Source organism: Esox lucius, chromosome 20 (genome assembly GCF_011004845.1).
Source record: "Esox lucius isolate fEsoLuc1 chromosome 20, fEsoLuc1.pri, whole genome shotgun sequence".
Classification (NCBI taxonomy): Eukaryota; Metazoa; Chordata; class Actinopteri; order Esociformes; family Esocidae; genus Esox; species Esox lucius.
Window position 1 is genome coordinate 38,183,694 of NC_047588.1, and position 12,363 is coordinate 38,196,056.

The window sequence follows — 12,363 nt, forward strand, 5'->3', positions numbered from 1 at the left end:
ATTCTTCCAGTCTTCATCTGTCCAATTTTGATGAGCTTGTGCAAATTGTAGCCTCTTTTTCCTATTTGTAGTGGAGATGAGTGGTACCCGGTGGGGTCTTCTGCTGTTGTAGCCCATCCGCCTCAAGGTTGTGCGTGTTGTGGCTTCACAAATGCTTTGCTGCATACCTCGGTTGTAACAAGTGGTTATTTCAGTCAAAGTTGCTCTTCTATCAGCTTGAATCAGTCGGCCCATTCTCCTCTGACCTCTAGCATCAACAAGGCATTTTTTCGCCCACAGGACTGCTGCATACTGGATGTTTTTCCCTTTTCACACCATTCTTTGTAAACCCTAGAAATGGTTGTGCGTGAAAATCCCAGTAACTGAGCAGATTGTGAAATACTCAGACCGGCCCGTCTGTCACCGACAACCATGCCACGCTCAAAATTGCTTAAATCACCTTTCTTTCCCATTCTGACATTCAGTTTGGAGTTCAGGAGATTGTCTTGACCAGGACCACACCCCTAAATGCATTGAAGCAACTGCCATGTGATTGGTTGATTAGATAATTGCATTAATGAGAAATTGGACAGGTGTTCCTAATAATCCTTTAGGTGAGTGTATTTTAACCTAAGGAATTTTAGAAAACATTAACAGGTTTGAATACTTTTGTATTACACTGTATTAGGTTTTAGACAATGTCTGAATCATAATCCATTGAATCTGTGCTGTTATAAAAAGAACAAAGGACAACACACCAAAACAGTGACGGGGGCCAAAAGGCCGGGGGCCAAAATCACAGACAAAATACCTTTCTAGATTATCAAGCTTACTGTTTTTGTAAAGAAAACAATTAAATTCACGACAATAATTTTAATAATAAAGTATATAAACTAGTTGAAATCTTTCTGTTTCACTATTAACTAACTCAAACATTACTACTCCTTCTGTTTGTCAGCTAGGCTGAAGGACATTCTAGATGGTTACAGCAACAACCAATTCCGTCAACAACAAATGTATGTTTTCACAAATGATTTGTTTATCCTACAGTTTGTTCAGATTTGTGATCTCTTGAGTAACTCTTTGAGATTGCGTGTGTGTGTAAATGTTTGTGTGCATAGAGTCCCTGAGCAGGGGAGTGACTGTCAGTCAGGGATAAAAAGAGAGGAAGAGCTCAGAGTTTGTCAGAAGACTGACCTGAGAGGGTCATACACAGGACCAAGCAGGAGGACCTCAGCATGTTCACTTTTTATTATAAATGGAGGATTTCAACAATGCTCAATACTGTTTTCAAGACAGAAACACTTCTTGCAGAAAAAGTTCAATATCAACATCTCTTTACATAACACTGTATATCTTCTTCTCGTTGATTTCAGCTGTTACAGTATTTTTGAATCTACTGGTGATCATCTCCATCTCTCACTTCAAGCATCTCCAGACTCCAACCAACCTGCTCATCCTCTCTCTGGCTGTGTCAGATCTCCTGGTGGGACTCATTGTGATACCAGCAATGACTGTAGCATTAATGGAATCATGCTGGGTTCTTGGGGAATATTTCTGTGCTTTACTAATGTTCATCACTTTTTTATGCGGTACCTCATCTCTAGGTAATTTAATCTTGATTTCAATTGATCGTTATGTTGCAGTGTGTGATCCTTTACCCTACCATTCTAAAATAACAATTACAAGAATTAAGTTTTGCATATTCATTAGCTGGTGTTTCTGTATCATATACAATGCTGTTTATATAAAATTATCTGTAAATGTAAAAGTCCCCAGTTTTTGTTTTGAAGAATGTTATATTGTTGAAGGAGATCTCTTGTTTAATATATTTGACTTTATCTTTTCAATGGCTGCCCCGTGCTCTGTTATCATAACACTTTATTTGAAAATATTTGTGGTGGCCAGATCACAGGCCAGACAGGTATTTTATAAAGGGGCTGCCACTCTTTCTGGTATTAAAATTGTACAGGCAAGTAAGTCTGAAAGAAAAGCAGCAAAGACTTTAGGTATTGTTGTCTTTAACTACCTACTTTGTTGGAACCCATTTTTGTACATATTTTGTATACTTTTTTCAAGTGGCAATTTAACATCAGTTATCATTACCTTTCTTCCACTTGTTAATTCCTTTATTAATCCAATAGTTTATGCTTTATTTTATCCATGGTTCAAAGTCACAGCAAAACGTATTTTATCTCTGAAGCTGTTGTAGTTCCTATGACTTTTACTTCATTTTATGTCTGACAAACATCAATTTGACGTAATTATGTTGTTCTATTTTGTGGTTGTAATGGCTAATTTAAAGAAAAAGTACTCTGGCATACATTTTTTTTAATATCCTGTTGTCGTAGATATATGTTGTGTTGTGTCATGGTGCGGTGAGCAGCAGCGCCACCGTGCCATAGTTTCTCAGTTCCCATATCTCACGAACACATCCCGGACTGTCACATGTTTCCAATCTTCCACACCAGGGGCCTGTTGCACAAAACCAGGATAAGGGATTAAGTTGGGATATCCAAGTTATCCTGGATTAATTTAGCTTTGACTTGGTTGCACAAAAGCAGGCTGAATTAAACCCAGCCAAGTAACCATGGAGATTTATTCTTTGCAGCTAGCCTGCTCCAGAGCAGGCTAACAGCCAGGCTAAGATTAATCCTGGAGTCTTGTGTTAAATCAGCTGCCGCTCTGATCCGAAATAAACATCTTTAACAGTCTTTCCGTTGTCTTCTGAATGTGTTCTGCTTTATTGTTATTAACACGCATTACTTGTCACTATTGCTGTGACGAGTTTGATTTAAATCCTACTATTGCAGTTAATATGGTTTGAAATGGTTGATGCATTTGCAACAGGGATTTCAATGAAGTCAGTGATGAGGGCAATATATGAAGTCCCATTCACCTGTGTTTCTCCCTGCACCATGGCATGCCCATTTCTGAATGACATTTTGGATGAAGAAGCGCTGATATTTAGACGTGCTTTCAAACGTGAGAGGGTGTTTTGGGACAGATCAGACCCTTTAGCTTTTCCCAACGAGTACCTGCATGAGAGGTATCGATTTACTGGAGATGGAATCCGTTATTGTGTGGCACTGCAATTTTTTAGAAGCGGCATGTTTTTATATGCCGTGGGACATGCCGAAATTCTAAATAAAGGCACTATTTGCCGTTGTGTCAGAAGTGTGTTTGGCACTGAAATCCTTGGCACACATCTTTATTACCTTCGCTGGCCACAGAAGAATGTGCTTCATCAAAGAGATTTCTACAAGATTGCAGGTAACATGAATTACAGATTACAAAAATGTGTTACATTACAACAGTCACAGGATATACTCAGACTATTTTGTGTTACAGCTTTCCCTAATGTCATTGGTGCGCTGGACTGCACACAGATCCACATTAAACGCCCCTAAGGGGCCCACGAGGGAGATTGTGTCAACAGAAAATCCTTCCACAGTATCAATATTTCATGTAAAAATTAGCCCAAATGTATTCTGTGCATGACATGTATACTGAATAGGAAACATTGCATTGTTTCAGATGATCTGTGATGTTGCCTGCATCATTACCAATGTGGAGGCAAAGTGGCCTGGGTCCGTCCATGACTCCCGAGTTTTAAGGTCCAGTACCATTTCCCAGCGACTATCACAAGGTAGGCCACACACATTTCACTGATAAACACAATTGCGTCAAAGGTTTTACTTGTGTAGTTGTAATGATTACATTTTGTATTCTCAGGTGAATTATCTGGCGTTCTGCTGGGAGACAAGGGTTATGCCTGTGAGACATAACTTCTCACTCCCCTTGCAGACCCTCAGACAGCAGCACAGCAAGGATACAATCTTGCCCATGCAAGAACAAGGGCCTGAATTGAGATGGCATTTGGCCTTCTCAAGCCACGATTTCAGTGTCTCCACCACCTGAAGGTCACCCCAGACAGGGCCTGTGACATTACTGTAGTCTGCACGGTCCAACACAATATTGCCTGTCTGAGAAAGGAAAGGGGTCCAGCAGTGGAACCGGAGATTGAGTGGGACAATGCAGCTATATTCCCAGATGACATTAATGGCAGGCTGGTCAGACACCAATACATTATTTCAGATGAGTGATTTCATTGTCTTGTCCTTCTCCAATAAAGGATTGTTTGTGTTACTCCTTCATTAGGCCTAATGTTTTGTTCGATATTATAGTAGCTTACTTTGGTTTCATAACCTCAATTTTTATCTCACCTCACTGAACTAATAACTTTGCATAGTGTAGTGTACATTCATCACACAGGGAACACCACAACGCTTCTCAAACTTTTTATTTTAGTGCTGTCACTTGCCAGTTTGGAGCTTGGGAGAGAGAAAGAAAAACATGATTAATACATTGTTTTACAGATGAGCTAACAGTGTGGATTGAAGTCACTTATTTTTCTAGTTTCTGGATTTTCCTTAGTGTTCTATTCTTGATTTCTATACCAAGGTCCAGATCCTGGAGAGTCCTTAAACTTACAGCAATCTGTGCATCTGCCAGCTCTATTTGCTTGTTCAGATGTCATGTATACAGACATCTTACAGTTTGTGAATTCTGTAAACCACCCATTGATTAGCACAGCAGGAATTGTGCATAATTCAGATTTCCATTAGCCCATACTTACTATGTTGCCAGGCTGGCTGTCATACTGTACTGCGTCTGGATCCTGTTACATACAGATCCTTCCATCACAGGCCTTCCTTGGTTCAAATCAAGGAAGCCCCCCCCCCCCCCCTACTCAAAGACACCGACAGTACAACCAGCACATTTAGCACACAACGAGATACAGCACTGAAACCGACACATAAAACAAGCATATTAAAAGCAATTAAAACAGTGTACAACTTTTCTAGAAAGTAGATATTTTTAAATACTTACGCATTCAGTCGGTCCGCTATTGTCTGCCAGGCTTTTTCTCTCAGTTTAATAACAGCCGCCGTATTTCCTTTTCTGCACATTATATGCTTTACATAATTAGTTGCTGCTATCGATCACAGTGAATCTGTGATCGATACCGTGGTCTATTTAAGAACGCCGTGGACGTGCACTTATCCCGATTAGCGTCATGCAGGCAACATTAGAGATTCCGTAGCAACAATAAGACTTCCGGTTTTCGGATTTTGCCTTCAAAATAGAAGTCCGCGGTAAAACGCGATTTTAATAATATTAAATGTATCTATTTTGACACTTTGCTTAGTGTATATTGTAAAAATGTACTCTAGGAAATGTTCAGGAGACTCTATAGAATAATTATATGCAAAGAAATCAAGGGGCACTATGTATTTGCAATTGTTGCTGGTGTTTTACTCCACCCATCCTAGATCCTATTGGCCACAATGTAACTCAATGGATATGAAATATATATTGGCCTATAAAAAAAAAACTGTTCTATACGCCGCGGTGAATGTATTGTAGGAAATGTTCAGGAGACTCTATAGAATGATTATATGCAAAGAAATCAAGGGGCACTGTGTATTTGCAATTGTTGCTGGTGTTTTACTCCACCCATTCCATTGGCCACAATGCAACTCAATGGATATGAAATACATATTGGCCTATAAAAAAAAAACTATTCTACACGCCGCGGTGAATGTATTGGAATGGGTGGAGTAAAACACCAGCAACAATTGCAAATACAGAGTGCCCCTTGATTTCTTTGCATATAATCATTCTATAGAGCCTCCTGAACATTTCCTACAATACATTCACCGCGGCGTGTAGAATAGTTTTTTTTTTATAGGCCAATATGTATTTCATATCCATTGAGTTGCATTGTGGCCAATGGAATGGGTGGAGTAAAACACCAGCAACAATTGCAAATACAGAGTGCCCCTTGATTTCTTTGCATATAATTACTCTATCCACCTTCCTTGACATTTCCTACAATACATTCACCGCGGCGTGTAGAATAGTTTTTTTTTATAGGCCAATATGTATTTCATATCCATTGAGTTGCATTGTGGCCAATGGAATGGGTGGAGTAAAACACCAGCAACAATTGCAAATACAGAGTGCCCCTTGATTTCTTTGCATATAATTACTCTATCCACCTTCCTTGACATTTCCTACAATACATTCACCGCGGCATGTAGAATAGTTTTTTTTTTATAGGCCAATATGTATTTCATATCCATTGAGTTGCGTAGTGGAAAAAGAGGGTGTGGAAATATTGTGTTGCTAGATGTAGCACACTGTTCCCCATGATTAGACAGGTTTGTCTTACTCTACACATTCTCCTGGACATTTCCTACACTGCTTTCTCTGTGGAATATTGAATAGTTTATTAGTTATGAGGCAATATGTATTCCATATTCTGTCATTGGCATTGTCTGAATTTTACCCTTGGAACGTGTTTTAACACCCACTAACACCCACTTTTTATCGAAATTACTCTTAAATATGATCATATGTGAATTGTTGTCAATGTTTTGAGAGTTACATGTTCTCAAACAATAAATAAACTCAATTTATCTCCGTTTTTAAGTAATTCGTTGGTCTCTTTTATTTTGAAAAATTCCAGATTGTCGTGACCCGGAAGTGTTTCTTTAATGTTGCTCACAAGACGCAGATCTTATCCCGACTATCTACACCTGGCTTGACATAGCTTCACCTTCTCATCCTGGCTCGGCAAACGTGCAACCGATTAAGCCGCGATGAGCGGATCACGCTAAGTCAAGCTGCGCTTTTTCAGTTATCCTGGATTTCTTCATTCTACTTTTGTGCAACAGGCCCCGGGTCCCAATCTAGCTAATTTGTATGTGTATGTATGTTTCCCCTCTGCTCCCCACACTGTGGCTCATTGTGCTTGTCATGTTTGGATGTCGTGTATGTTGCCGTAGTTGTGAGTAGTTGTGAGTAGTTGTGAGTAGTTGTGTTATTTCATATTGTCGTTTTTTGCTGCTTTAGTCAGCCCTTTACTTTGTGTGTTTTGTGCTCCGTGTTTGTTTATTTCTTGTCTATTAAAGACTCAACACCGACTACACCTGCCTGCACCTGGTTCCTTGCTCTCGCAACACATCACTACACCACCTATTGTGACATGTTGATACAGGTGATTTAACTGGTTTGATAAGACTCAAGAAAGCATAGCAGCCATAAGCTTGTTTTACAAAATGTATTGTACAGTAGTCATTGTGTGTTGTGTATACAAAAATAGCGTAGTATATGTGGCTGTTCCACGTTGTGTATTAATAGTATGTAAGTCGTTTTTGTGGACATTGTGAATCGTTTCATGTTTAACATCCCCCTTTGGTGAATCAAGGCCTTCAGTTACTGTATAAGTTGTAATTTACAGACGGCATGTTATCACATGAGATACAAGTCCCACCCAATGATGTAAAAATATTTATACATAACATTTGATGATGCAATTAAGAATATGTTATGATGGGTAAGGTTTAATAACAGTTCCAAAACAACCTATGTGAAAGGACATTTACAGAGATTTGCTAATTCTGTATTTATAATTAATCCCACAGTGCTGACCACATTAGCATTGTAAAACCTTAGGAAGCCTTTTATTTACATATATATGTAATCAAAGATATTAGTCTATGAATGATTTTAAGATCAATAATAAAGTTCTTCATATGCCAATTATCCGTTCAATCATTAGTACACATTTATTTCAGACCCAAAAGGCATCATTCATTTAATGTTTTAAAAAATTCAAATGGACCAAAACATGAACATTCCTGTTGTAGATCTTCCAGAAGTAAACTGATCATCTTTATGGTCTCAGAATGAACAAGAAGATGTCAGTAGCAGAGGTCTCTGTGTAATCCCCCTCACCTTGACTCCTCCTCTGTCAATGGTCAGATACAGTTGTGCTCATAAGTTTGCATACCCTGGCAGAAATTGTGACATTTTGGCATTGTTTTTGAAAATAGGACTGATCATGCAATAATTATTTATTTAGGGATAGTGATCATATGAAGCCATTTATTATCACACAGTTGTTTGGCTCCTTTTTAAATCATAATGATAACAGAAGTCACCCTGATCAAAAGTTTACATACACTTGAATGTTTGACCTTTTTACAGACACAAGATGACACACACAGGTGAAAATGGCAATTAAAGGTGAATTTCCCACACCTGTGGCTTTTTAAATTGCAATTAGTGTCTGTGTATAAATAGTCAATGAGTTTGTTCGCTCTCATGTGGATGCACTGAGCAGGCTAGATACTGAGTCATGGGGACTTTTGTGCAGAAGAATGGACTTTCCAGTACGACAATGACAACTAAGCCCAAGACCATGTTGACCCTCCAGATGTTACAGCAGAAAAAGGTGATGGTTCTGGAGTGGTCATCACAGTCTCCTGACCTTAATATCATGGATGCACTGAGCAGGCTAGATACTGAGGGATGGGGAGCAGAAAATAACTGTCAAAAGACCTGCGTAACAAGGTAATGGAACTTTATAAAGATTGAAAATGATATCAAAAGATATCAAAAGCCTGCCAGTCAGTACTGTTCAATCACTCACTAAAAAGTATCTTCATACCATGCCAAGCTCAGGTAGACCAAGAAAGATTTCAGCAAGAAGAATTGTTAGTGATACAAAGAAAAACCCACAGGTAACCTCAGGAGAAATGTATGCTGCTCTGGACAACTGTCAAGACTGTGTGGTTGTTTCAAGGAGCACAATATGACGATACTTGAACAAAAATGCATGATCATGTTGTCAGAAATAAGCCTTCACTGCGCCAATGCCACAAAATGACTGGTTTCAATATGCTTGACAAAACCTTGACACACCTCACAGCTTCTTGCACATTGTATTTTGGAGTGATAAGACAAAAATAGAGCATAATGTCCACAGCCATAAGCGCTATGTTTGGAGAGGGGTCAAGAAGGCCTATAGTAAACAGTATACCGTCCCCACTGTGAAGCATGGTGGTGGCTCACTGATGTTTTGAGGGTGTCTGAGCTCTAAAGGCACGGGGGATCTTGTGATAATTGATGGAAAGGTGAATGCAGCATGTTATCAGAAAATACTGGCAGACAATTTGCATTCTTCTGCATGAAAGCTGCGCATGGGCCACTCTTGGACTTTTTAGTAAAACAATGACCCTAAGCACAAGGCCAAGTTGACCCTCCAGTGGAATTTTTTCTATGTTGCCATGTTTTGTTTTATGACTGTGCCATTCTCTTATAACCTACAGTTGAATGTGAGTCCAATAAGAAATAAAAGTTTTCTTTACAAACGGTCAATATATTACCAATTCTCCAAGGGTATGGAAACTTTTGAGCGCAACTGAATGTTGACATTAAAGCATTTCTTTCATGGTTCCATAGTGCACTTTTAGGATCAACAAATCCGCAGGAGGATCGTGTAAGTTGTTGCCGGCTAACGTTACAATGACATCAGCATGCCAGTGTCTGTTGAGAAAGGGAAGGAAGACAGTGATGATCAATTCCAACAGTCGCTAGCAGCCAGAGATTAAAGGGAGTTGCATTAATGACATTGCACCAACCTGCATTTCCAATTGTCTCTTTGGATGAAGAAGATACACATGGTCAGCAAACATGTTTATAGATACTGCTAAAATGATATAATGTTAACAGAGGCTGGGCTAAACAAGTGAGTGTGTTAGAGAAAACTAGTAATGTATTTAAATGAATTGGGGATTCTAGCGCTCTGTTTGGACCATTATCCCCAACCTCAGGTAACCCAATCTTCTCACATTCTTCTCGGAAGGCCTGTGGATTTCTTAGGAAGAGAATAATTAAGGAATAATTAAGTGTAGGAAGCTCTTAAGTTTTTTGGTAGTTAGCTATCAAAAGACACAAAACAAAGACTGTCCATTACAAGCCAGCTCTTCTGTTCAAATGCAAAATTCCATTATTGAATTTCTCCATAATTAATGTCGACATAAAAATGCTGTGTGGGAGGGTCATTTGCAAAAACTACAAGAAGAATCACAACATCACAATATGTTATTTGGCCAGTGCTTAATTAACAAAATTGATTTTATAAGATGGCATATGATGGCTACATCAGGTCCCTATATGTAAATATAAACCAGGATCACACACACAAATGAGAAGAACATGAGGTATTGAATGACAGGATTGGATAAAGGTGTGCCACCCTAGCCTGTCCCTCAGCCCTACTGATCCAGAGAAAAGGGTATATTATTTGTCATCATGCTGTATTCTACTACTGCACTACACTAGTTAAATGAACAATATATTTTGTGTTTTATGTTTAGATTTTTAAAAAACTTTCCCACGCACACACATCCACTACAGTGTAATGGAGCCTATGTTCTGCATGATTCACATAGAGCATATTACATCAGCACAACTCAAATTTTCATTGTGACTGTATCATTTCCATTGGGTAATGTAACAACACTTTAATGATGTTAGTTTGACTTGTTTTAGTAATTTCTCACACCAGAAGATTCTGTCATCATCTGTAAGCAAGGCTCTGACATAATACTTGCCAACTCCCTCAGGATTAAACACCAATTAAAGGTGTGAGACACATGCTTTGCTCCATGGGCCTCGAAAAAGGCCTTGATACAACAACAACATTCAAAGTTAATCTCAGTTGTCCTGAGAATGTACTGAACCTCCCTGACCAGATGTCAATGGGGACACTTGAGTTTTTTTATCCCGTATCGCTCGACACGTTTACTACATTTGTAATGAGTTCTAAACCCACAAATTGTCAGCTAGACCCGATTCCAACAAAATTACTTAAGGAGCTCTTTCCTGTTCTAGGTCAGCCACTGTTGAACATAATACATTGCTCCCTTTCCTCCGGATGTGTCATCCACTTCCTAATAACTAAAACACATGCTTCCAAAATAGCCAATTTTGGGGCTTCTCCATGCTTCATTTGAATATATAACTGTGCAAGCATGGAGAAGCCCCAAAATTTGCTATTTTGGAAGCATGTGTTTTAGATATTAGGAAGTGGATGACAGAGAACTTCTTGCTTTTAAACTCAAATAAAACAGCAGTGCTCATTTTGGGACCCAAGAAACAAATAGCGTTGTTAGCAGATCTCACTGTGAACCTTGACGGCTGCATGGTCATATCCCAAAAAACTGTAAGAAACCTCAGCGTTACCCTTGACCTTGACCTCTCCTTTGATGAACATAAAAATACAGGTTCTGGTCATAAAATTAGAATATCATCAAAAAGAAGATTTATTTCAGCAATTCCATACAAAAAGTGAAACTTGTATAATGTATACATTCATTCCACACAGACACAGACTATATTTCAAATGTTTAGATCTTTTAATTTTTATGATTATAACTGACAACTAATGAAAACCACAAATGCAGTATCTCAGAAAACTTCAGAAAAGTATCTCAGAAAACTTCTGACTGGAGAAGAGAGAGCTCCAGTCAGAAGATCATCTTCCCCTCATCGGTTCTGGAGCAGCGTGTCAGTTGGCCCTGGTGTTTGGGACTGGCTGTTGCTGGTTGCCCATGGAGTCCTCCTTGAACGGGTCTATGGGCTTCGGTGGAGCTCCAGGATTGGCGGCTGCTGTCAAATCCTGTCATGCCAAAACCCAGATTCATTGTCTTTGTTTGTTCACCTTGTATCCCTCTATTGGTCCCAGAATAATTACTTTGCTTAGAGAATAGGCAGTAGGCAAATAAACAGGTAAAAAAAGACTTTGAACCCGGGTTTCTCCGTAACATAATACAGTTATACACTACTGTGTTTAAAACTCAGTGTCAGCTTTTTTAGGTTCGTCTGTGAGTTCTCCTAGAAACACAATAAAACCTAATAGACTATAAATAAACAATTCAGGAAACCAATCTAATCTATTCAATATGATGCATTACAAGCTTGTAGGTGATGCATCAGTTGTTACACAAAGTGTTCAGCAAAGTAAAATATATTTTTTACACAAAAGTGTATGACAACGAAATACAGTTTAGGAATCCTTTTATAATGAAACACGATCCCAATCCAGGTTACCTCCCTCTGACTTCTGACCATGGGTGTATATGTTCTTGGCCTAGGGCCTATATGACTAGCCTAATTTAGCTCCTCTCCATAGCATTGAAGGAATGGAAAAATGACATATTTATGTTCAATGCTGTTTATATCCTGCCTAACCATCACCCTGTGTGTCCGGTCACATGCCACCACTGGAATGACAATGCTCCATTGATGCTCCTGTCGGGTCTGAATACAGGACCTAAAGTCATGCCTTAATCATACTATCTTGATACATAAGTAGATCATGTTGTCTTACAATATGGTGTTGGGAAGCATACAGTAGATTGATAAGAATGGCTACTCTTCAAGAACAGCTTATGATCCTTTGTTGGGGCTTTATTACTAACCTAAGAGACTGCATTTGGTATGAAAAAGAATAAAATCTTCCACAGA

The 12,363-nt window shown here is 38.9% G+C and overlaps 1 protein-coding gene across 1 annotated transcript; it reads left to right on the forward strand.

Moving 5' to 3' along the window:
* The first annotated feature begins 958 nt into the window (after positions 1 to 958).
* On the forward strand, positions 959 to 3,718 carry LOC114829723 (trace amine-associated receptor 3-like). The gene is made up of 4 exons (XM_034288874.1): positions 959 to 995; positions 1,356 to 1,674; positions 1,888 to 2,031; positions 3,715 to 3,718. Exons 1-4 carry the CDS (start codon positions 959 to 961, stop codon positions 3,716 to 3,718), a joined length of 504 nt encoding a protein of 167 aa, XP_034144765.1.
* Positions 3,719 to 12,363: the final 8,645 nt, after the last annotated feature.

Bases quoted from the DNA above. Each gene is read 5' to 3' on its own strand.
- LOC114829723 (XM_034288874.1), top strand. From the start codon at position 959: ATGGTTACAGCAACAACCAATTCCGTCAACAACAAAT. The intron at 996-1,355 runs GTATGTTTTCAC...CGTTGATTTCAG, and splicing joins CAATTCCGTCAACAACAAAT to CTGTTACAGTATTTTTGAAT. The intron at 1,675-1,887 runs GTTTTGCATATT...TGTGGTGGCCAG, and splicing joins ATAACAATTACAAGAATTAA to ATCACAGGCCAGACAGGTAT.